Consider the following 27,500-nt stretch of genomic DNA (forward strand, 5'->3'; position numbering starts at 1 on the left):
TTCCTCAAAATCCAACTGCTGACTGCTGCATCACTGCAAGCCCCACTAAGTAACTATTTGCCGTACCCTCAGCCGAAGGCCCGACAAGTAATCCATCACAACAGTCGACCGACGACGACCACGGCGACTCCCCTCACGAAAACATTCGGAAAGTATCGTAACTCGTACTTTCATTCCGTGTATCGCGTATCGCACGGTTATCACGCCGCCACGTGAAAATTCAGTCCCGAACGACTCGTCGCTAAAAGGAAAAACAACACCAAGGGACACGTTTCTTTTCTCTGAAGCTTTCAAACGTTCAGACGTTTGTTTTACAGCTTCATTATCGCACCTCGACCCCTGACCCAGGGAATATGGTTGGGAATTCTATTAGAAAAAAAAAATAGCCTACAACATCCTCTACCATGGTTGAAATTGAGGACAGTATTAACAGCAGTCAAGAGAGCAGTGATGATGATGATTAAGCTTGTACCATAAATAAATGCTTAGGCTGTAACTTTTTGTTGAAAAGTTGATTTCAGTGTTTACAGAACAGAGCAGTGCTTAAAGAGATGTCAGTTGATTTCATTGTGTTTAAAGAACAGACATTCAGTTAGTGCTTAAAGAGATGTCAGTTGATTTCATTGTGTTTAAAGAACAGACATTCAGTTAGTGCTTAAAGAGATGTCAGTTGATTTCATTGTGTTTAAAGAACAGACATTCAGTTAGTGCTTAAAGAGATGTCAGTTGATTTCATTGTGTTTAAAGGAGTCTGACAGACTTTCATGCTTAAAGAGCAGTCATTTGATTTTGCATTTGTTTCTTTTGTTTTGCACACAATAATTTGTTCTTTCATCTTTATTTATGAATAAATGTCGTTTTGCTAATATAAGTTATCCATGTATCCCTTTTTTATCCATCCTGTGGGACGGGTCGTGACTCGCGAGCTCGGGGAGCACCAAGCAGCATCCCTAGCACTGGCCCCAAAAAGTTATGTGCACCCCTGGTTATAGTTCACTAGGTAGCAGTGGGGATTACTCATTGAATCGATTACGTTGCAGTATTTTGGCTTTACTAGCGAGTTTGTGTTGTGATTCGTATTTCCGTAGTTCCGTGTGTCAAAAGAAAAGTCCGAACATTTTGATTGGTTTTCCGACATGCGGACCAAAATGATCAGACTGTGTCACAGTTGAAACTTAGCATGTTCATTCCACTCGCTGATGTTAAACTGTGTGTTACAGAGACTTTGAATTAGACATGCAAATGTGTTTAGGTTATCTTTTCATAGCCTGTGTCTGCTCACTGTTTCTGTTGCTTGTTTGTTGTTATTTGATGTTGTATATTGTATGCTTTTATAATGTATGTGGTGTCTTTTTTAACTAAGTGCTGCTTTTCTTTTAGGGCTTATTTGAAAAAGAGGCTACTGTCTCAATATGACTACCCTGGTTAAATAAACGATTAATAATAATAATTAATTAATAATAATTAATAAAAGTTGTACCCAGTGTCAAGTTAGTGTAATGACAGTCAATCATGTGATTATTTTTGCTCAAGTAATAATGTTCTGCTGGAGTGGCCGTTCGACGTCCCTGATTGATGGCTCTCGTTGGCTTAATCTGGTTGGCCGTTTGACCATCATGATTGTACAGCTGCATGGGCTCTGATATATGGATAATCAATGGGGATAATCCGCCCTCTTTGAGCAATGCCTGACAGGAGCCTATCAAAGACAGGCGGAAGTAGACCCTCTCTATCAATCTGAAGGTCAACCGTAGATTGACATCAAGAGAGAGCGCTAGATGCTAGCCTAATCGGCCAAGCTATGCACTTGTCCAACCCGGGGCTGGTTTCCTTCCTGTATATGAGGAAGTAGGGCACTATAAGGTGAATGGGGATGTGGCCTATGATAGCCATATCTCCACAGGCTCCAGTGTGGTAGAGCGTTAGCTACTAGGCTACGCTATGCTAGGCTAGGCTAGCATGATAAATCCCTTCTATACTGCTGTATAAATCACCTTTGGCCTACTGAGCCATGAACCGTGCCAGGGAAGACAGGCATGCTGACGGACGGACCAACTCTTCCCCACACACACACACACACACACACACACACGCACTCAGTCTTCCCAAGTGCTTTACCTAATGCCCCCGTCATAAAACACACCATTTATTTTTTCAGCCTCAGAAAAGACATATAAAACCAAGGATGAGGGGAAAGAGAAAGTAAGGGAAACTATAAAGCCTGTGTCTAAACCCTGCATAAATTCCCATCACTCTTGTGAATAATAAAAGTTTTTCAGGAGTGGAAAGAAATCGAGAGCTAGAGGATGATGAAAACTTTTTTTAAATCCCTGTTTTTTTATACGATTTGGTGGGCTGGAGAATAAATGACTTGTCAAGGCTCTGACTGGGGTGACACAGCTTCATTTGGCGAAGTTGAGATGAGAGAGAAAAATGCATATCGTTATAATCTTTGCAAGGGTCTATTTCCTCTACGACTGCCTGTTAGGTAAGACTGGGTGCTTAAAACACAGCCCTATTACCTTCCATTTGTCAATTCGCGCCACTGACAGAATTACATAATTGGGTTTGTTCTAAGCGTGAACCGCAGGGCATTTGTATGTAGATTTGTATGTAGGGTACCAGAAATAATTATTTTTTTCTCCCCAGAGACTGTATCAAGATTTTAAAAAACATAATACAATTTGTTTTTGTATCTCTTATCTGTTAGTTTTCTTTTCCAATTTGGTTTATTTCTCTATGTTTATCTTATTATGTAATAAGTGTTTCTACTCTGCCATGTTGTTAATAGGGTTAGGTTAATTTCCATTCTAAAATGTATTTAGTCAATTCAGGAAGCAAAGTAAGTGAAACATTATTACCTATATATATATTTGGTTTATTTCTCTATGTTTAGAGACTGACACACACACACACACACACACACATATATATATATATATATGAGTGTGTGTGTGTGTGTGTCAGACCTCACTTGGCTGCCCCACTACACAGCTGAGTCTCTCTCTCTCTCTCTCTCTCTCTCTCTCTCTCTCTCTCTCTCTCTCTCTCTCTCTCTCTCTCTCTCTCTCTCTCTCTCTCTCTCTCTCTCTCTCTCTCTCTCTCTCTCTCTCTCTCTCTCTCTCTCTCTCTCTCTCTCTCTCTCTCTCTCTCTCTCTCTCTCTCTCTCTCTCTCTCTCTCTCTCTCTCTCTCTCTCTCTCTCTCTCTCTCTCTCTCTCTCTCTCTCTCTCTCTCTGGGTACACACATAAGGATTTTCTGGCCGATTTTGTGAGGTGTGTTAAGAGCAGTGATGCCGGTAACGCGATACTAAGTATCGCGATACTCTAATCTGATTACTTTTCCCAGTAACGACTATTCTATCGCGATACTATTTCCAAATCAGTAATCTGATTAAAGTTACTTATTCGAGTGACTGTGCGTTACTATTGCGTTACTACCTCATAACTTAGGCTAAATGCAGTATTTCTTTGTAATGTTCGATAGTAAACAAACATTTATTGCTTTTCTCGCGTCTTGGGGAGTGACGTCAGTGATCACGTTTTCAACACGAGGTGCAGCAGAATCGCTCACGTGTATCACCACGCTGATTGCACAGTGTAAACAGAAGCGTATAATGGAGCGAGAACAGAGATATGCGTTAAATAGCTGGAAATATAGGGATTATTTTGAGTTTGTGTCAGCAAAGGATGACAAGAACATAAATGTTCGTTGTACACTCTGTGCTGGCAAGAAAATATTGTCCTGTGGTAAAAGCCTGAATGGTCAGGGTAGGTTTTAGGTTTTGTGAAACCCCTCCTTGCTAGTTACTGTTAAGGGGAGGCTACCCCCCCTAGACTTTGCCAATAGGCAAAAAAAGAAAGAAAATAGATATCACTATGAACACATTCCCAGTTTGTTATGTACATAAAAACTATGAAAAAATGTATTGCAAGTTTTCTGAATTTATTATTGTTTATGTTTATTATGCAAATTAGATGCTAATTGGACCCAAATCTCCAGGATCACTCACACCATCATATTTGTCAATTTTTTTTTTTTTTTTTTTATTTATGTTGACACATAAGAAAACAAACTTTGCACACAGCAGATTGTGTCTATGTCCTCGTATCAGCCCATACATCAGGAAATACTGTCCATAGTCATAAAAAAATCTATTTTCGCCATGGTTTTGGTATAAAATGTACTATAAACAGGGCTATGAATGATATATCATCAAACTCTTGTGTGCAGAGAAGCAGAATATGGATAGGAAGAAATGTGGAAAGTTTGGTCTGTTTTGGTGCAAGGAAAATCCTTGTGTGTGGACAAGTGTGTGGACAAACACATAAAAACAAATTTTCGGGAAAACAGACTCAAAGTTTTGTATTGTGAAATATGAAACATTTTTATTTGAAACTGCTATTCACAAACACAAAACCTAATCAAACCATTAGCAATAAACATCCTAAACACCTGACTGATAACTGAATAACATAAACTGAACAGAAATGCACACAGGCTACAAATAGTGGCTGTTATGGAATAGAAAGTGTCTCCCTCTCTCACAAACCTCTGGCACCACCATGTAATCAGCACACAGAACTACAGCCAGCCAGCCAGCCACACACACACACACACACACACACACACACACACACACACACACACACACACACACACACACACACACACACACACACACACACACACACACACACACACACTTGTGTCAAGCCTAGTTACAGAACCTGGTACTGGTGTGTGAGCACATCTGCCTCTCCTGTGTGTGAGAGAGGGACAGAACCTGGTACTGGCGCCGCAACCGAGTCGGGGCTCGGATATGTGTTCGGCGGGCCCGAGCCGATTCAGGAAATATTAGAACGGCGTCTGTGGCTCGTACGGTTGCGACGCAGCGGTACTTTGACCTGAAGTGCCTAGGCCGAGAAGCCTGAATTTGAGTTATTTTTAAATGCTTTTCGGTCAGCGCGGCCGTTCCGAGGCGCAGAGACGCACCGTTTTCGACGAGGTCATTCGTAAGGGGCTTGGCACCCGTACTCTGTCGAGTTTTTTCTGCTAGGCGCGACCGAAGATGTTCGACATTTGTGAAAACCAGACCTCTAGCTCACTCAGGAGGGGAGTTATGAATTCTGGCCACAGGAGGCCATACAATGGGCTAGAGACTTGAAATCACTTTTGTCTGAAAGCTGGCATCCCACTGATGGTGTGTGTCTTTTTCTGTTCCCCTGGCTACATAGGAAGTGTCCCAAAGGTGAGCCTAAAGTTCAGGAGGTCGCCAATGTTAAACGGCTGAGTGGGGAGGGGTAGTGAGTGACTAAATTGAGTGCTGTTTGGTGATACATTGGGCTAGAGATCTGAAATCACTTTTGGCTGAAAGCTGGCATCCCACTGATGGTGTGTGTCTTTTTCTGTTCCCCTGGCTACATAGGAAGTGTCCCAAAAGTGAGCCTAAAGTTCAGGAGGTCGCCAATGTTAAACGGTGGGTCACAGTGATTGACTAAATTGAGCGCTGTTTGGTGATACATTGGGCTAGAGACTTGAAATCACTTTTGTCTGAAAGCTGGCATCCCACTGATGGTGTGTGTCTTTTTCTGTTCCCCTGGCTACATAGGAAGTGTCCCAAAAGTGTCCCTAAAGTTCAGTAGGTCGCCAATGTTAAACGGCTGAGTGGAGAGGCTAGTTCCGCCTTCCGCGTCACATGGGACACGACAACCAATCACATTCGAGAATTTTCGCATCAACCAATAGAATCGCGTATTCTAAAAGAATGCAACCTATCTATTTTAGTGATTGGTTGCTGATACAAGGGGCGTTGTAAATTTTGGAAGCGGCCATTTTGAGCACAAGAAACACATCTTTCAAACAAGGCCAGGCTTGATGTATTTCAGACAGCAGCCGTTTCGGTAACGCTGTGCGTAAACTACTAACTTTTGGCGAATTTATGAGGATTTTACGGACGCATGCACCACAATCAAGTAAAATAAACAACCAAATGTGTTTTTGTCGACGTTGTATTGTCACTAATATGAAAGAAAACATGTTTAGGAGGCAAAAGAGCAACTCATCTCAAAATCGGGGAAAAATGGGAAATTGCGTTTTGAGGGGGGTAGCCCCACTTAAATAAAGATTATATTTATTTTATTGTTTAAAAACAAGTATTTATGTTGGGTGAGGCAAAGAAAGACTCTTTATTTTGTTGTTTTAAGTTATTGTTTAAAGTTTAATTATGTAATTTAAGTTACTGTTAAAATAAAGTGAGTTTTGGCAAAACCAGTTTTCATTTTTATGTTGCGGGTGGGGGGGGGGGGGGGGGGGTCGGGTGCCTAGGCAGCTGCCAATAGTAACTAAAAAAGTAACTAGTAATCTAACTTAGTTACTTTTAAAATCAAGTAATCAGTAAAGTAACTAGATTACTTTTTAAAGGAGTAATCAGTAATCAGTAATCAGAATACTTTTTCAAAGTAACTGTGGCAACACTGGTTAAGAGTCAATCTCTCCCGACAACCTGCTCGGAAAATGGGCGTGGCCGGCAATCGTAAATGTCAAATGTGTTCAATACTTACGACCAGAAATCATAGGGTTGTCAGATTGTTTGGTGGAATTGGCGGTTTTAGACTGTGGTTAGGGTGGAAAATGTCATTTCCATCTGGCAACCCTGCTCGCGAGTCCAACTATAACATGGATGGAATGTAGCCAATCAAGAAGCGAGCTGACTTCTTCTTTTCGTTATTCGGCACTTTATTTGCCCTGTCGCACAGGGTTGTCTCGTACAGGTCAGTCAGGGTACTACGTTAGATAATAATAATAATAATAATAACTTTATTTGTATAGCGCTTTTCCTGCAAACGTTGCGGCTCAAAGTGCTTTAATCATTATATAATCTTAATTTAATTATTTTGTAATTTAAAGGCAATATTAAAAGGATGGGTTCACGCGAGATTTCTGGCTTGGGGAACGAGACTCTAGAGAGTCTGGAGTCTGTCGTAACGAAAATCTTTATGTCTGTGGGGTGCTGAAATGGGGAAATCGGCGCACACCACACACAATACGATCAAGGCTGTTCAATCCAAGATTTTGTTTCTTCATGTGTGGGGTCTGTCTCAGATAAGATTTCGGTTAAGATTTTGAAAATCCTTATGTGTGTACCCCGCTTAACTCAGTCCCAATCTGTTGGATATTAATATTTATTTTCCTTCTCTTATGCGGGGTACACACATACGGGGTACACACATACCGATTTTCGGATGTCTGAAAACGACAGAAAACGACAGAAAACGCCCGGTTATCAGATGGATCTTAACATTTTCCTATAACAAAATCCTGTGGTGTGAGGTGTGTTAAGAGTCAATTCTCTTCAATTGTGCAATCAACTCTCAACTCTCAATCAACTCTCAACCTGCTCGGAAAATGGGCGTGGGGAACGACAGATTCCGGACTCTAGAGTCTCGTTCCCCAAGCCAGAAATCTCGCGTGAACCCATCCTTTTAATATTGCCTTTAAATTACAAAATAATTAAATTAAGATTATGTAATGATTAAAGCACTTTGAGCCGCAACGTTTGCAGGAAAAGCGCTATACAAATAAAGTTATTATTATCTAACGTAGTACCCTGACTGACCTGTACGAGACAACCGTGTGCGAGAGGGCAAATAACGTGCTGAATAATGAAAAGAAGAAGTCAGCTCGCTTCTTGATTGGCGAGCAGGGTTGCCAGATGGGAATGACATTTTCCACCCTAACCACAGTCTAAAACCGCTAATTCCACCAAACAATCTGGCAACCCTATGATTTCTGGTCAGAAGTATTGAACGCATTTCACATTTACGATTGCCGGCCACGCCCATTTTCCGAGCAGGTTGCCGGGAGAGTTGATTGCACAATTGAAGAGAGTTGACTCTTAACACACCTCACACCCCAGGATTCTGTTATAGGAAAATGTTAAGAGCCATCTGATAACCGGGCGTTTTCTGTTGTTTTCAGACATCCGAAAATCGCTGAAATCGCAGAAATTCCTTATGTGTGTACCCCGCTTTAGTGGGCCCCCGCTCCTCCGCCAGTTTGAGAAGTGAGATTGTCAGTTTTGTTCAGGCCTGGCTACGGAGTGGCTACAGTACTTTAGTTAACGGTCTGCAAGCAGACAGCCAAGCAGACAGCCATGGCTCAACATCCTCACTGCTTGTCAATGTTCAACACCTCAGCACAACAAAGCAGGAGTGAGTCAGTCAGTCTCTCTCTCTCTCTCTCTCTCTCTCTCTCTCTTTCTCTCTCTCTCTCTCTCTCTCCAGTCAGACAGGGATCGTTGTCACTGAGATACAAAGCAACTGACATGGTGAAAGAGCTGTAATTCTGGGGCCTTTCAGACCTGGCTAATCAGGCCTCGCTGGCACTCCATCTATCAGTTTGTGCGTGCATGTGTGTGTGTGTGTGTGTGTGTGCGTGCGTGCGTGAGTGTGTGTGCGTGTATGTGTGAGAAGCTGGCTGGGTGAGATTCATTAGAGTCTGGCTGAGAGATAACACTTACACTGAAGCTCAGACATCTGCTCTCGGCTGGCTGGCCTGCCAGGTGGAGGAACTCTGACACATTAGTGTCTCGATATCCATATATCAGTCTGGTCTGAGTTGGCAAAGAGGGCAGAATCTCTGGGAAGTGTCTGTACACTTATGCCTACTGTATGAGTCATATGCAGAATACAGTGGCGTGCAGTCAGGTGAGGCAGGGTAGGCAGTGCCTCACCCAGGCATTTAAGAAAGAAAAAGAATATCAGTCTTTTTAAAATATTTTTTTATTATTTTTTTATCTCAAAAAATTTTTTTTTTTTATTTATTTTACTCATTATTCTTAACTTTAATGTGTTAATATGTTGTTAAAATAAAAATAAATGATGTAAAATGTGTTGTTTTAAAAATATAATGCATGCCCTGGCACCAGGAGAGTTTGCTCCCAGAGGCTGAGGCAGACTGTGCTTGTGCTTCTGTGCTATGCGAAGTGACAGACCAACGGTTTCGTAGGTTTGCGCATGCGTAGTCTGTTCTCACATTGTCTTCATTGGTGGACGTTGAGGCACCGTCCCACGCTGCTTCCGACAGCATGATTGATAGTTTTCGTTTGGCTTGCCGTAGCGGCATCCTCTGCTGTTCGCGCCGCGGTTCTAGGTGAATGTAGGCAATGCCATACAGGCTGTTGCGCTACGCTATGTGTAGTTATGAGATAACAATACATTTGACATTTTTGACCAGCTATTTGATAGTATAGTATATATGGGCTATGTGATTGACTTTAGTATAGTATATTAGCCTACATTACAGTCATTTAGCCGACGCTTTTATTCAAAGCGACTTACAATAATTGCATTTAACGTAGGAGTGTACTGCTTTTTTGAGGCAAAATGAAGAATAGCAAACTAAAAATACAGTATAGCAATATAGCAATAGCAATAGCATAGAGAAGAATAGCAAACTAACAATACAATAGGTGCAGGGAGGATTCTGGTAGTAGACCTACTTCTTGAAGAAGTGAGTTTTGAGCCTGCGTTAAAAGATATAAGGGCTATTGATTGCCTTTATAGTATGCGCTATGCCATTTGAAGTCTGGCTGCTGCGTTAATCGCATGATTTTTTTTAAAATAGCTCACTGCCTACCCAGCCAATGACCTCACTGCACGTTACTGGCAGAATATAGTATATCTATTATACTTTGTGCCGGTATCAGAACTTTCAAACCGATATACCTGCTACACCGGTAATACCTTTAAAAAAAAGAACGGAAAAAAAAGAAAAGTGTAATCTGGCATCGCCAAATGAAAAGTTGTCCTCCGGTATTTTACTGCTTGTTAAGTTAAATCTAGTGGCCTATTCAGTTCAAAAAAGTAGGGAGTAATCTTCTGGTCTAACAATGGAAGCTTCATTTTGTCTTCCATGTTGAAGACCCAGGTGAGAACCCTACCCACCACTGTTTGAAAATCTATTGTTTATGGCTCTGGCTACCAAAGGCTAGTGCTTCAATACTTTCAATTGTCATATATAAGGTTATAGGCTATAAACTATGGACCGGAGTTTCCCCTTTTCAGATCACATGGTCACGGTAAAACTCCCAGGTTCCCTCCAAAGACAGTGACTGAATGAGCAGACTTCAAATGCATGTTGTTGTTGTTTTTCTTTATCCTTTAGCTGTCCTAGCTTGCTTTTAATCATTGATAGAACAAATTCCAATTTATTTAGATCTTCGTTCATTAGCCAGTATTGCAGCGTTAATTCGAGATTCAGTTTCCCTAATGACTTGTTTTTGTAGATGTGTAGCCCTGCCGCAATACATTTGCAATTAACATTAACTAAACATCAAACTTTTTTTTTCTATTTTGCTCATTGACCTTTTCCAGATGTCGAAATTCATTTAAAATGTGTTTTTAATGTCAGTTTTTTTAGTTAAAAGGCAGAATATCAACATAAAGAGACGCAATGTTGTTCAAAATTCACTAATTTCCATTAGTAACATCCATAAACATCTTGCAACAGAAAAACAGGCTTATGTTACATCTTGCCCTGTTCCCTAGTTTAGGTTTGACTTTGTTTCATGTTATTCATTCATTGTTTCCTGTTTTATTTGTTATACTCCCCTTGTCTCTTGTTTCAGACACTTCACTTCCTGCCCTTGTGTGTTTCCCGCCTGATGTCTACCCCGCCCTGATTGGTGTCACCTGTCCCTTATCATCCTTCCCTCTCCTGTGTGTTCCCCTATCTCTGCACCAATTCGTCTTTGTCCGTTGTGCCAAACGTACCAGAATTCTATCCTAGTGTTACTTTGAATTCCCAGCTTCAAGGCTGCTATTGTTCTTGACCTTGTCTTTTGCCTACTCTTTATCGGATTACCTGCCTTCTCTTTACCTGTCTACCTGTGTACCGAACCTTGCTTTGAAAAGTAAAAACTATTCTTTTTGATTCAAGTTCTTGGTCTCTGAGTCGTGCATTTGAGTCCTCTGCCTGTGTACTCCTGCCCTTAAAAGAAAAATCTCAAATTAAGCCCAGTCGATATTTCCTCAGTTACACAGTACAATAGTCTAACAGATCATCTATTTTATATTGATAGAAATCGGATATCACTGTACATTCCTCCCTGCAATTAAGAGCAGTGAAACTATCATCACCCCCCGCCCCCCCCACTCCCCCGCACCTCCAACTACCAGAAAGTTCTATTTGTGTGTGGATGTTTGTTTACTGTCTATTCGTGAACAGACCTTTATCCGAGAACCTTCTGTTTCCTGCAGTTTGGGTAGACTGACAGGTTCTTTCATAAAGCCAGATCTGACTTCCGCAGCCTTTCAGCTCCACAGTCTATTCTGACTTCTGTATTCTTTATCAAACAATAATACCGCCATTGGCTTTGCAATTTATTTTAACCATGACCTTTGTGACCCCTCTCTAAAGATGCTTTCTGCCGCCCGGAGTAAAGCTAAAATTACTGGAGCAGAAAAGTGGAGACTTTAAAGTGCTTTTAAGCCGTGCAGGCAGATTCACATGCTGTGCAACACTCTCTCTCTCTCTCTCTCTCCCTCTCACACACACACACACACACACACACACACACACACACAAACAACAAATATTAAAGGACACACACACAAATGTACACAGATATCGACACACCCACACACCTACACCAACCCACGTGCACACACACACACACGCACGCGCACACACACGCACACTCACACGCACACGCACACGCACACACACACATACACATACACATACACATACGCACACGCACATGCACACACGCACACACGCTTCTACAGGGGTAGTGTTGAAATTGCCTTGCAGAGATGAGATGAGATGAACTGTAGGTTATTATTTCGCCCCGTCGCTCCGAGGAGTGGAGGACCAGACACGGACACGGGCCAGATGACCAGGTCACCGCGGGGCAGGGGGAGAGAAGCATGCCGGTAAACTTTCCCTGAGTTTGGTGTTTATACATTCAACTGTAAGTGTTTCTGCCTGTGCAGAAAGTGTGAAGCGCCGGGAGAGGGGGGGGGGGGGGGGGTGTCTAGGGGGGGCTGATGCCTGTGGTTGATCCCCCTTGGTCTATGGGGAGTTGGTAAGGCACTGCACTGTCAGCAAACCACTGAAGCACTGAGCATGAAACCCTCCATATCTAGACGGCTGGAATCTAACTACGGCTTTGGGGAAATCAGGCTGCCTCTATGGAGAACGCAGAGGAACCGAAATAGAAATAAAGGTTCTTAATGTTTCCCTGTAGGTTTCAACACGGGACGCAAAAAACGTTGTTCTAAGTGGTCCCCTACAGGGATAATTAGGGGAGGGGGAGGGGGGGGCGTGCTGTCACACTCGTGTAAAAATATTTCCGGTTCTTTATTAAGTTGGGGACACCGACAAACAACAACGTTCACCTTGAAAAGAAAACGAAAAAAACAGAAACGCAACGTTAATTGTTTACAAAATGCCGCCGTTCAATGTTCTTTTTTCTTCTTCTCCCGAGCCCAGCCTCTGTGCTCCTCTGAGAGGACTCCTCTCTGAGAGAGAGACCATGATGAATTGCATCAGTCTCTACCCTTGATCTGTGCAAGCCATAATCAAGGACGAGGATCTAGGAGGTAAAGCCACCCAGGGGACATAGTTGACAGTTAAGGATATTCCTCCTACAGCTCCAGCGATAAGCTCCCGCCTCACCCGTCATAAATCACCAGACGCCGCCCCCTCTGGATCCTCTCCTCTCCTCACGTCAGAGGAATATTCCTCCAGCTACCGCGGCAGCACCGATGTGGCCCAGACCCACACAGAGACAGCGGCACAATGTAGCTCTACGTGGTTTTATTTACCCACAGATGAGATTTGTGATTGGGCGGGACATGGCGGTGGGACGGGGGGGGGGGGGCGGGGGGGGGGGGGGGGGGGGGTCAAAGTCATGAGGGTAAACCTGTGTCAAACTCAGATTATCCACCTTTTTCTGCTGGGTCAATGTTTGCATTAGGGTTTGCCCACTTATGACGGAGCACTGTTTCCTAGCAGGTCACATCAACCTAAGCTCGAGGTCTACACTTCAAGCACTTCCTCCTGTTCCTGCAGGGACATCTTGTCCTGGCCGGAGCGGAAAAATACGTCCACAGTGGAGTACAGTGTTGTCCTTATGCTTGGGGCTCTAGCCCCGAATGTTTTATGAATAGCCTCAGTTCTCTGGATCCTGTAAAAAATATGATCTATCCACCGCCATCGATTTAGCACATCGCCGTCAATTTAACGGAGGTCCGTACTCCTCAACCGAAAACTCTGCTACCCCCGCCCCCTATCGACGAAGCGTTTCAACGTCCTAACACCTCTGGTGGTGTACATCAATCACCAAGGAGGAACGTGATTGATTGATTGAATGATTAAATGTAATGTTTTCATTGAATTTGTTCTTGTTTTCGTTGGTGCTTTGAATTCCTCTGTGCCGGTTTAGCTGCGTTTCTGGGGTGGTGGTGGGGCGCGCGGGGGGGGGGGGGCTGTTCCAAGTCAGTGACTAAGCGGGCGGTCCGTGGCGGTAGCTATGTAAATGTCATTCTCTAATCCCCTGGTGGCTTACATGGGGAGATGAGGTCTTTGACTGTGAACCCTGCAGAGCATAGCGGAGCGATACTGGCCTCCTGGGCAAATATTTCTCCTCTCCCCTCCTCTCCTCAGCCCCACAGGGAGAACAACAGCCTGGTTTAATGTGAGGAAAGTCACCTGGGTGTTGATTTTATGGTGTTGTAGTTTTATATCAAATACACTGAGAATTGAAGTCTGTATCTACATTCTGGGAAATCGTAGCTAACAATTCAGTCTGCCTGGGGACCGTGCCAATGATTTGTTGCGCACTTACTAAAGTCTAGTTTCCTGTCACCCCATTTGTTTGCCAAGATTAGTGATCTCATAAAGAGTGTCGACGTTGTACTGTATATAAGGGCTGTGCTCAGAGAAGGAGGGGGCTCGGAGCCTCTGGATTTTGGATCTAGACTGCTCTCATGTCACTTTATCAATAAAAGGCTTCAAGCTAAGTTGATCAATCTCCTTGAGTTCAATATTCAATATCAATAGAGAAGAAACCAGATTAAATCCACTACAGAATTGGCGTCACAAACAGGATTTGGCTAAATCCACTACAATGGCTTCAACCCTTTAGGTATGGCTGGGATGGGATAGGCTGGCGTGGACTGGGACTGGACTGGACTGGAATGGACTGGAATGGACTGGAATGGACTGGACTGGACTGGGCAGGGACTGGGCAGGGACTGGGCAGGGACTGGGCATACTGGAGCTGGACTGGGCATAGATGGAGTAGAAGAGAGAGAGGCCTGGTTAGTCTGGCCCCGCAGCAGGGCTCCAGGAGTGGGTAATTGACTCAGGACAGTGTTCATCTGGGCTGCTCCAACCAGGCGTCGCCTCTCCAATTGGCTCTGGTCCCCCTGCTCTGACCAGCACTCAGCAGGGGGGAACGAAGCCAGAAGTAGATGAGGATGTGAGTGTGTGTAGGTGTGCGTGTGTGTGTGCGCGCGTGTGTGTGTGTGTGTGTGTGTGTGGATGCGCATGTGTGTGTGTGTGTGTGTGTGTGTGTGCACGCGTGCGCGCGTGCGTGCGTGCGTGTGTGAGAGTGTGCTCATTAGGAACAGCAGCATGCCCTCTCTCTCTCTCTCTCTCATCAGCCCCTTGCAGTGATGAACGGCATGTCTCCTCCTAGACATGACACCCACTGACAGCAGGGCTAGTCAGGAGGAACTGACACTTGTCACCAACAGGACCTGTCTGGTGCTATCTGGCGCTGTCTGGAAACGTCTGGAAACGCCTGGAAATGTTTTCTCTGGTACTTTTTGGCTTTCCAAGCCAAGTCACATAATCCGTCATAATCATGTGTTTCGACATCTCTTCCGCCTTCTAGCATACAAAGCAGCATCCTCCTGTCACAAGAGGTTTTCCTGGTCCTCTGTGAGTGTGGCAGGAGGCTGAGGAGTGATGTCAGAACACATAAACAGGTTTACACTTACACAGGGGAGAGGGGATGCAGCTCTCTGGTTCTGTCAAGTGAAACTCACAGAGTCAAAAGTAGCCGTGTTGGGTGACAGGGATGTACCGTTAGAGCCCAGAAAGTGATTACCCAGCTCGATGGAATGTGAAAAACACTCAGGGACGAGAGCGACAGGGTTTCGGGCCAGGGCGTGGCCCCTCGTCAAGCCAAAGAGGTTTACTGATCAGGTTACACGTGACCAGACACACACACACACACATCGACACACGACGCACACGAGGCAGATGTTGTTGAGGTCTGGTCAGTCGTGTGGTTATCTGACACTGATCTAGTCTGTCTGAAAAGGTGTCGGCTTCGCTGCCAGCAGTCCTCTCAGGAACACACACTGAGCTGACCTAGGACACCAGCCAGAGGACGCGCCAGTGTGTGTCGTGTTTTTCAACTCCTGATCCAGGGATACTTCAGGTCGTCCAGCTGCTCTAACGACAAGACATGGAAAGAGTCCAGAGGTGGACTCAAGAGGACTGAAATATCCTACTCAAAGTAGAAGTACTGTTACCTCAGTGACATTTCACTCGAAGTCAAAGTAAAAGTTCCAGTCGACAAGACAACTTAAGTTAAGAGTGAAAAAGTACCTTATTAAAAAAGTGCTTAAGCATCCTACCGTTCATTTCGGTGAAATGAAAACTTGACCTTGATTTTTGCATTTCATTATCATTTAATTAAATGGGCCCAGTTTGATTTGATTGACCTGGTTAGGCACGGTGGTGGCTATTAAACACAGTATGATTGGAGACGTTGAGCTTTTGCACTGCTTGCTATGCTTGCTATGCTTGCTATGAATATCATTGTATTCTACTTCTACAGAGAAGTAGAATACTTTATTCAGAACATACTCTAAAGCACTATTCGCACGGGACTAGTTTTATGTGGTGACATACATTTAATTGAGAAATTCCCCACCCCGACGTCTGTGTTTCGTATGGCACATTCGTGCCGGACAAGCAAAGTCTGAGTTTTACTGGAATTTACGGATATGATGTCATGGCTCTGTGTAACATCCGCTTCATGAACAACAAGCGCAATATGCATTGGTTAGTATTCGAACACACAGCAAAAAAAGGGGAGGAGATAACAAACTCATCCCAAATTACCGACATGCCGATTCGTGCTGGACTACTATCATCCCAGGACCTCCAGAATCAGCCAAATAGGGCAGGAGAATTTTTACAGAAATGTTTACGGACATGACGGATTTGCACGGGATTAAGAACACAGATGAGCGCCATAATTATTACAAATGACCTGAGGTCACCAGATAAAACTAGTCCTGTGTGAATAGGACTTAACATAAGTAGAATTACAGACTTTCAAAAATACAAATCCTTAGAAAATGGACAGAATGACAGTAATGTGAGTGGTTGTTATTTGTTATTTTCCACCTCTCGCACGCACACACACACGCACACACGCACACACGCACACACGCACACGCACACGCACACGCACACGCACACGCACACGCGCACGCGCACACACACACACACACACACACACACACACACACACACACACAGACTGGTCAGTTGCAGTGTGGTCAGTGGCGTGGTTATCTGACACTGATCTAGTCTGTCTGAGTAGGTGTGAGCTTTGCTGCTAGCAGTCCTCCAGGGTCCATAACATGCCAGGCCCAGGAACACACACTGAGCTGACCAAGGCAGGGAATGCATATCCTAGTAAACTATGCCTCCCACTACATAAACAAACACACTAACAACCCCCCCCCCCCCCCCTCCCACACACACACACACTACATCACACCATAAACACCAGTCACATGGAACGAGCTCAGAGAAGATGGCTCCCAAGGTTGACCTCTTGTTGACGTGCTTGTTTACAGTCATTTTTCTTTTTTTCAGTCATTTTCACTTATCTGCTTCTTGGATACGTCTCATTTTAGTTTAATTCATAAAATGTGAATCATATTAATCCAATAATCAAAGGTTAATGAGGGAATTAAAAACAAAGGTCAATCTGAGAGGGATTTATGAGGGTTGTTACAGGAGGCTGAGCAGAGAGGAGGCTGGGATTGGTACTTCCACTAGACAGACACTGTAACACTGAAACATGGTGGCCATTGTTGCATGCCTATTGACTTTCCCATTTGGCTTTTACCTTTTCGTGTGCATGTGCGCTCTTGTGTGTGGGTGGGTGTGTTTGTGTGTGTGTGTGTGTGTGTGTGTGTGTGTGTGTGTGTGTGAATCCTCTGCTGTAATCCACCTCTCTCACTATAGCTGGAGGAGCAGAGAGTCCTCACATCTGGATCTCTCTCTCTCTCTCTCTCTCTCTCTCTCTCTCTCTCTCAGCATATAACTTACTACTGTCACTATGAGCAGTTGTATTTATTTTCTATCTTGTTTTCAGCGTCTTCTCTCTCTCACACACCCACAAGAAGAAGCTGCTACCTAAAATGGACACACCCCCTCCTCCTGTTAGAACAGCTATATTGTTCCTGACATTATTAATGAAGGGCAGCAGTGTTTGACACCACATGGTATTAACATTTAGAATGTGCCTGGAGGGGGTGTTTCACAGGCACTGTGTTTATCCTCCACACACACACGCACACGCACACGCTCACGCTCACGCTCACGCTCACGCACGCACGCACACACACACACGCACGCACGCACGCTCACACACACACACATACACACACACACACACGCATACATACATACATACATACATACATACACACACGCACACACACACACACACACACACACACAATCACTTTGTACTCTGAACAAAACTGGGCAATTAAACAGCAATTAATGCAGACGCTTCCTATCAGCATGCAGGAGGGAGCAAAGGCAGCAGATGTAATAATAATAATTCCTTCACGTAATAATCAGATTATAATTCAATCACTGGGGCCCAGGAGATGGAGGGTTTGCAAAGCAGTGGAGGCTGAGTGTGCAATCAAGGCCCCCCATTAGGACACCTGTTATTACGCTCTGATGACACCCACAAGGCTTCCTCCGTGGTTCCATTCTGCTGCTTTTCCCCTCCTCTCTTGCTCTCTCTCTCTCTCTCTCTCCTCCACTCCTCTCTTCCTCCCATCTCTTGTTCCTGCCCACTTCTCCTCTCTGTCAGCCCCTCTTCATTAATATCACTCCAGAGAGAGAGACACATGGCCACATGCCCACACACACACACGGTTCATCTATGGGCCACTCCCAGTGAGTGTCCACTCAGAGTCACATGTTCTATTTAGAACTGGTAATGGTTCTAAATGGAACCCAAAGGGTTCTTTCACAGGTTGTTTTTTTTGCCTGAAAACTAAGAAAATGATCAATGCGCAGCTAACCTTTGAGGAGAACATTTAGACGGGGGGGGGGGGGAGTATCGCTAGCACTAATGGTGGAGGGGGGGGGGGGGGTATCGCTAGCACTAACGGTGGTCTATCAATGATGCGTGTGTAAGTAGCAGCAGCCCTGACCCTGACCACCTAGCTGCCTGAAGCAAAAAGTTATTTCAACAGCAGCAGAGTTTAGCAGACAGGAAGATTAGTTAGCTAGCAGACAGGAAGATTAGTTAGCTAGCAGACAGGAAGATTAGTTAGCTAGCAGACAGGAAGATTAGTTAGCTCGTGCATCATCAAAAATAACCCCATCCAATTCACATGGATGACCTATTCTGAGGTAAAAAATGTCTAATTTAGCAGAAAGGTGACAAGTTTGCACCCCTGCTTTCAAAAGGGTCCTCCCACAGTGACAGCTAAAGAACCTTTTTTAGGAGTCTTTTTTCTAAGAGTGTATTTGCAACATACCAGCTGTGTTCTGTCCTAGTAGCATCTCATTAAGAGTCGCCCCTGCTACTGGGTTTGGTTCACTGACATCTTCTATTGTGCTAGACCCAGTCTCCCAGTGCCCACTCCACTGTAGACTCATGTTCACACTACAAGTCCCCTACTGCCCCGTGTGTGACTGTCTCTGAGTGGATACTGTGGATACTGTGGATACTGTGGCCGTGGAACATCTCTATTTGTAGAAACAAGTAAGAAATCTACAGAATGTCTTCAGATGTCTTCACTCACTGGATGATGATGTACTATGAAAAGTCGAGCAATTTATAATTTGCAATATTTTCCAGATGAGAAAAACCAGACACTAAGACACCATTGTTCAGACATATGTACAGGGGTCAGCACAGGGGTCAGGGGTCAGGTCAAAGGTCATCCATCAAACTGTGTGTGTGTGTGTGTGTGTGTGTGTGTGTGTGTGTGTGTGTGTGTGAACATGCGTGTGTGCGTGTGTGTGTGTACAGTAGAGCTGTGTGTGCATGACAATGTGTGTTCCAAGCACGTAGTACAGGCACTGTGTGTGTGTGTGTGTCAATTTGGGCCATGATTACATTTTGAGTGTAGAGTCTTTGTCTCTCTCTCTCTCTCTCTCTCTCTCTCTCTCTCTCTCTCTCTCTCTCTCTCTCTCTCTCTCTCTCTCTCTCTCTCTCTCTCTCTCTCTCTCTCTCTCTCTCTCTCTCTCTCTCTCTCTCTCTCTCTCTCTCTCTCTCTCTCTCTCTCTCTCTCTCTCTCTCTCTCTCTCTCTCTCTCTCTCTCTCTCTCTCTCTCTCTCTCTCACACACACACACATGCACAAACACACACACAAGCTCATTTACACATACAGTACGTGACTCACTGGATGTTCTGTACTATGAAAAGTCTAGCAATTTATAATTTGCTATATTTTCCAGATGAGGAAAACCAGACACTAAGACACCATTGTTCAGACAGATGTATAGGGGTCAGCACAGGGGTCAGGGGTCAGGTCAAAGGTCAGCCATCAAACTGTGTGTGTGTGTGTATATGTGTGTGTGTGTGTGTGTGTGTGTGTCTGTGTGTGTGTCAGGGTTTCCGTTAGAAAAAATTGCCGCCGGACATCGTGTCCGGGAAGATTTCGATTTACCGGACAAACGTGATATATTCCGGTCATCATATTAAAATATAAAAAAAAAAAAAAAAAAAAAAAAAAAAAAAAATTTTATAGCTGTTTGTCGCGGTGATTACTGTTGTGTAGCGGCCTATATATGCCATTTAATGTCTATTTCTCATCCGATACGATTAGATGCGAGCTATATAATATATAATAATATAACATGATTCGCATGCGCGCTATGCCATTATGTCCAGCGCTGAACGGGCGCCTCACTGGGAACTGAACAGACAGCATCGATCAATGAACAGACTCCACATTACGTTAACTGAAGTTTGTTAAATTGTTTGGGATTAATGTGAGTTTTCTATTTTCTCTTTCCAGTTTTACCCTTTTTTTTATCAATAAAACAATGTCATTTCTATAACCAGGTCTCGCTGGTTGGGAAGGCATTTCGTTTAGCTGCCTGTCAAATCATACTTAATCGGACTCGGGAGTATGTCAATGAGGAGAACATAACTGTTTATTGAGAAACAATAGGCAGGCTGGGATACGTATATAAAGAAATACCACAATGTCTAGATGTATAACATTTTATTGAACAGTGCAAGCATGTAGGCTTCTGGCGTGACATCGTACCCCTAACGTTCTTAGGGCTTGTTTGAAAAGCTTAGACTGAAAGTTAGTGCCCTGGTCAGATTGTATAACAAGAGGAAGACCGAATGTGGAAAAAAACGTTGTTAAAGCTTTCACCACTGAGCTGGCTGATATGTTACGCAACGGAACAGCTTCGGGAAAACGAGTAGCAGCGCACATAATAGTGAGCAAATACTGACTTCCACTTTTAGTCCTAGGCAAAGGTCCAACACAATCAATTATTACACGTTCAAATGGCTCCCCTATAGCAGGAATGGGATGCAATGGTGCGGGTGGAATGGATTGATTAGGCTTACCCGCCATCTGACAAGTATGGCAACAGCGGCAGTGCTTGGCAACATCCGCCTTCAGTCCGGGCCAAAAGAAATGTTTCAATATCAGCTGATAAGTTTTAGTTATACCTAAATGTCCTGACCACTGGCTCTCATGTGCTACAGATAACACCTGTTGTCTATAACCCACAGGCACAACCACTTGTTTTACAGTATTCCACTCACAACCATTTGCATTAGGAGGAGACCATTTACGCATTAATATCCCATCGTTAAGGAAATAAACTACGTTGCCCCCTATTTCAGATTCCTCACTAGCTGCATGTAAAAAACATTTGTTTAATGACTGATCAGCTACTTGAGCGACACGCAATCGCTCGCCGGTTACAGGCAGAGATAGGCTGTCAGCGGATGGTATGGTAGGACTCGGGGAGGATGGTAACTCTACCACTTTCTCCCTGGGAGAAGCTGAAACAATCGGGTTCTCATCCCTTTCAGAAAAGGCTTGCATAATCACACTATCACAGAGAGAAACATCGCTATCCTCCTCTCTGCCTCGACTCGATTGTGCACGAGTTATAGCGCACACCGGAAACAACCGCTGTTTCGCATAGGCAGCCTACACATTAGGAGTCATCATCATGCCGGTGTCAAATCATATCATAATAAAATAAATACATAGCCTATATATTCGTCTTTTTTAAAATAGAAGGAATCAGAATGTGAACTTTAGCGAATTGTATTCAAATTGTGCTTAGAGGGAATTATTTTCACCGGACATTTATGTCCGACGAGTTTTCAATTTGTCGGACTTCAAAAAAAAATACCGGACAATGTCCGGGAATTACCGGTTAACGGAAACCCTGGTGTGTGTGCGTGCGTGAACATGCGTGTGTGCATGTGTGTGTGTGCGTACAGTAGAGCTGTGTGTGCATGACAATATGTGTTCCCAGCATGTAGTACAGGCACTGTGTGTGTACATTTGGGCCATGATTACATTTTGGAGTCTTTGAGTCTCTCTCTCTCTCTCTCTCTATCACACACACACACACACACACACACACATGCACAAACACAAACACACAACAAACACATGCACAAACACACACACAAACTCATTTACACATACAGTACGTGATAATACTGTACATATTTATAGCTAAACACAGCACAATCAGTAGACACTGACATGGGGGACTACTTTTTGGAAATGTGACAGGACCCAGACACCCAGAAAACATCTCTCATCACAACAACCAGGCTGCTGCTAGCGTCGTCGTGTTTTTGCCGTGTTACCATCTGCCTGAGGTACCGAGTCGACAGGGTATTATTCCCACCGTGTTGTGAAGGGAGAGACGGCAGCTCCAGAAGTAGCTGACGTTGCTCTGTTGATCTGTCCCCGGTAACGTGACGGTACAGTAAGTGGACCCGAGTGAGTGAGGCAGACAACTAGGTAGCGGTACCGAACAAAAGGATCTTTACTTAAGGAAGTGCAGCCCAGAAACAGGATACAAACACGGACCCGAGGTTCGAAAATAAAAGGGGTGAACGGGGTCTCGAAAACAGTATCGCAGTAGCTTGCGTTCACGATGCGACCGACAAACGGTGAAGACTCAGCGGGGAGTGAAGGTAAGGGAGGGTACATGAAGCATCAGTGACGACGGCACACAGGTGCAGGGGATTGACGTCGGTGGACGGCCCGAGGGAGACACCTAGGGGCCGCACTGGGGAGTGCAACCCCCATCCATAACAGCCCCCATCTCCATCCATAACAGCCCTCCTGTCCTCCAGCCACGTCAACATCTACTGTCACTGTCACCACTGCTAGCTTCAGCTAATGTAGCACAGCACACCACACACTCAGCGGTTCACCAGACAAATAGCAGTTTAATTTTATAATTATAATTAATTATAATTTTGCCATTTAGCAGACGCTTTTATCCAAAGCGACTTACAATTACGAATTACAGGGACATTCCCCCTGGAGTAACTGAGGGCTAAGTGCCTTACCCAAGGGCACACTAGTAGTGGTGTGGCTTCAGGCGGGATTTGAACTCACAACCTTCCGATCACAAGTCCAACTCACTATCCACTAGACCACCACTACCCCCGGTTCACTCTTCGAAAAAAGGGTTCCATAAGGGTTATTTGGTTGTCCCTGTGGGAGAACCCTTTGAAGAACTATTTTGGTTCTCCAAAGGGTTCTATCACAGGGACAGCAAAAGAACCCTTCGTGTTTTTTTAGATAGAACCTTTTTTCTCTAAGGGTGTAGCATAGATGGAAGCTCTGGCTCAAATGATACTCTTTCCCCCAATGCAGTTAATGACTTTTGGTACAAGACTTCTCTTATATGAGGGATGGGAATAGAAGGTAATTTCCCCGCAGACCTGAGATGCAAAACCATGTCAACAAATCCACATAAGCTAGAAGAAACCGCTAGGGGTGTTCATTTGATTAAACGCGTCTTTTACACTGTCAATCTTTGGCTGACTGTCAACCCCCCTCGTGTTTTTCAAAAGACGAGAGATACAAGACTGACATCTACTCAGCCACTGATGCTCCTAATCCCATAGAGATCAAAACACAGAAGTGAGATATCCAAAATAGTCAAGAAATAACTATACACTGTTGTTGTCTGTAGTTTACCCTCCAGCTCAGCAGGGGGCACTGAAGCCTAAAAAAAACATGTGTCTGGGTGTCCTTTTTAACCACGAGCAACAAACCCATCATCTGTTCCATCCACCTTCCCGATGCAAAAACTGAAAAAGATACTTCCTGAAGAGTCTGGACATAAATGACATCACTGTCCGATACTGATGACATCACATAAACTCTCATAGTCCGGGTGCTGACGTACCTGTTTCCCGGGAGATCTGTACGAAGGCCTCCACGCCGCTCTCCCCATAGTTCCCCTCCGACGCCAGCGTGGACACGTAGTTCCAGCCCATCGCCGTGACGATGTCCATCATGGCCTGCGCCTGGTAGGAGTCCGGAGGGACCACGCGGGAGAAGAAGTCGTAGCGAGTGTTGTCGCTGAGCTCCGGGGCCGTGGAGGCATAACTGATCTGAGGGATCTACAGAGAGAGAGAGAGGAGAAGGAAGGAGAGGGGGATGAGTTCATAGGGAGGAGAGGAAAAGTCCTAGCCCAAGTGTTTTCTCTGAGCTCTTGGAGCAATGGATGCATACTGTATTAGTATGCTCTGTGTGTGTGTGTGTGTGTGTGTGTGTGTGTGTGCGTGTGTGCGGCTGACCTGAGGGAGTAGAAGAGGGGAATGAGTCATGGGAGAGGAGAACAATTGACAGTCTACAGACGATGATGGGGGGATGAGAGGAGGAGGGGAGAGATGGATTAAAAGTAGATATACGACACTAGAAAGGTCATCCTCCAGCCTCATGTTTACTACACACACAGGAGTCCTCAGTCACAGATCCAGGATCAGATTAACCTTTTCCAATTCTGACCTTAACAATTTTAAGGGAGGTGTACACCAAACTACCAAACTGACCTCAGATCAATGTTAAGGGGTAGTTTCACCCTAGTGCCAGGCAGGCTGAGAGGGTTGCCAGTGAGGGGGCGGGATAATAGACTCTGGCTGTGGGAGGGCTGACTGACAGATTGATTTCTCAGGAGGGAGAGGCAGGAAGAGAGAGGGACGGCTATGAAATGTCTTATGGGCTGGGCTGGCGCTCTCTCTCTCACACACTCACACACACACACACACACATCCACACAGACCCTATGGCTGCCTCATTGGCATTCTGGGAGCGAGAGGAGGAGCTGCCAATCACATCACAGCGCCAAGACATAGAGGCAGGTCACGTCCCTCTCTGTCTATTTCATTCTCACTCTCTCTCTCTCTCTCTCTCTCTCTCTCTCTCTCTCTCAAACACCCACACCCACACACACACACACACACACGTGTAAATACTGTACAAATGACACTTATAGCTGAACACAGCACAATCAATAGATAGGGGGTGGAGGCATTGTAGATGAACTGTGTGAGTGTGTGAGTGTGTGTGTGTGTGTGTGTGTGTGTGCGTGCGTGCGTGCGTGTGTGTGGTTAATGTTGATCATCAAGCCCATCAGTCAGCGTCTCATCCGCTCGTCAGAAATGGAAATTTTTTGCATCTACACATCTGAGGATTTGGTCCAAGGAGAAGCCCTGCAGAGATCTTTGATTTCCGATAGAGAAGCACAAGCACACTCACTTCACAGACGTTCCATCGACTAATATGGAATGTCTGTAGTAGATTTATTTTTAGCATCTTCAGTGAACTTTAGGTGAGTTCATTCATTCCAAAAAAATGTTTTTTTCAATGCAAACTTTCATAAAGTTTAGCCTTAGAGAGATGCATAATGAATAATGCATATGGTAGGTGATACACAAATAAAGATATCAAAACAGGCTGGGATGGAAACCTAGTCTAGGAGTAAAATTCTCTCTTATTATCCTCCGCTACATTTAAATGTCCCGATATTCATCTCAAAGGAGCAGGATGCATCTCATGGATATGAAATATGAAAATGATTATTCTCCGTACCAGCGCTATGAGATACTGACCCAGTGACCCGGGGAAGCTTAACACTTTGATATTATTTCCTGACTCTAAGATACTGAGAACTAACGGGCTGAGATTTAAGGGGTAGAAGAGCCATGGCCACAGCGGATAGTAACGGGTTGTATAAACACAGTGTCGCCTGATAGTGTACACATTATTGTGACCTCAAAGACAAAGCTACACTCTGAGATAAAAAAAGAAAAAAGGGTTGCTTCCGAGAAACATAAAGGAGTCTTCCACTGTCTCTGTGGGAGAACCATTTGAAGAACCTTTTTGGGCTCAAAATATAACCCTGATGAGTTCCACAGAGAACCCTTTCCATATAAAGGTTCTAAATGGAATCCAAAACGGTTCTGCATGGAATCCGTAAGGGTTTCTTCAAAGGGTTCTCCTACAGGGAGCAGAAGAAAAAGCCCTTTTGGAAGACCTTTTTTTCGTAAGAGTATAAAATACAGCTCATTCTCAAGTCATGAATCCATTTTGATTGATGCTGTGTGACACTGGTAGGTTACTGTACAGTAGCTACTGACTACATAACTTGTGTTTTAATAACTTGTGATATCTTCGTGTTTTTTTCGCGCGTCTCCCTGCTAAGTCATTAATGCACGCGGGTTAGACGGGGAGCAGCCGTTTTCAAAGGAGAGTTGGAGCGAGCGTAGAAGGAAATTAAGGATTCACAATATCGCTGGGGAAGACGATTACACCGTGAAACCCCCCTAATTCCATTTCCCCTCTAATGAATATGCATTTTCAATCAAGCCTGATGAAATAACCGTCCTCTCTGATGGCTTCTCTGAGACTTTTACTGTCAGGGGGGGAATGTATCACCTTAATTAGACATCACACTCAGTTTAAAGTGCAGGTCCGCAGTGTACACACACACACACGCACACACGAATGCACACACACACGCACGCACACCCACACCAACCCAGTCTCCAAATGAATAGGTTCTGGGGGGATCATATCTGCAGACAAAAGAATCTGTTATGCATAAACCTATTATCAAAGCTATACTGGCAGAACTGAAGGCCAATCTGAACCAGCTCATCACACAGAGTGGCCTTGTAATTGTTTTTTATCGGAAAAACAACAACAAATTAATACGTAATCTGTTCGAGCTCTCTCTCATTCGTTAAAGTTCTGTGCCCTATGCAAAAGGTCACGGCTGTTTGTTTCAGTTATTTATCCTGTTGAGTCACATTGAGATTTACATCTCGTTTACATCCTGTCAGCCCTGGCCAAGAAGGCAGCAAACATATCGCTTACACGAAAGACAAGAGACACGAGACACAACACACAACATACATCATAGAGATTGAGAGTGAGGGGAGTATGATGTGATGGAGGTGATTTGGAATGACGCTCTTGTGATGAGGTAGCTCTGCCTGAGACATAAACGTCAGCTCGTCACCCTTGGACCTTGAGGATATGTCCTCTTAGATCAAAAGTAGACTCTTGTGTCTTCCACATGGGAGATCCAGGTAGAGTGCAGGAGGAGGAGGGGAAGAGAGAGAGAGAGAGAGAGAGAGCGAGAGAGAGAGAAGGCAGGACAGGACGACAGTATGGGAGACATTTACGAGCCCTCAGAGAGAAAAGAGGAGAGATAAATCACTCTACTGTACATTGCTGCAACATAGACGTGCTGCTACTGCACTATACTGCTGCTGCTACTGCTACTACTGCTACTGCTACTACTATACTGCTACTACTATACTGCTGCTACTGTACTATACTGCTGCTACTATACTGCTGCTACTGTACTATACTGCTGCTACTGCTACTGCTACTACTGTACTGCTACTACTATACTGCTGCTACTAGGGGTGTAACGGATCACCTAACTCACGGATCGGATCGTGTCACGGATTTTGAGTCACGGATCGGATCATTTTTCGGATCAACACAAAACATATATTTTTAAAAATAAAAACAACATTTTCCTTGCCCCCCGTCATCAACACACCAGGGTGATGTCGCGTTAAATGTGTGGCCATGCTTGACGTATTGGCTGCCTCATAAGATTTCCGCGTGGCACAATGCCTACACACCGTAACTTTCTTATCGACCTCC

At 44.4% G+C, this 27,500-nt stretch overlaps 1 protein-coding gene across 1 annotated transcript in view; it reads right to left on the reverse strand.

Moving 5' to 3' along the window:
- grm8a (glutamate receptor, metabotropic 8a) overlaps positions 1-27,500 on the reverse strand; it is a gene marked incomplete at its 5' end in the record, with an annotated part of 198,618 nt that overhangs the window by 96,258 nt on the left and 74,860 nt on the right. Inside the window, one exon of the mRNA XM_080538362.1 lies at positions 23,722-23,938. Coding sequence (XP_080394488.1) covers positions 23,722-23,938 — 217 coding nt within the window. The remainder of the gene's footprint in view (positions 1-23,721; positions 23,939-27,500) is intronic.

The sequence above is a fragment of the Nansenia antarctica genome, assembly GCF_963989245.1.
Source record: "Nansenia antarctica genome assembly, chromosome: 8".
NCBI lineage: Eukaryota > Metazoa > Chordata > Actinopteri > Argentiniformes > Microstomatidae > Nansenia > Nansenia antarctica.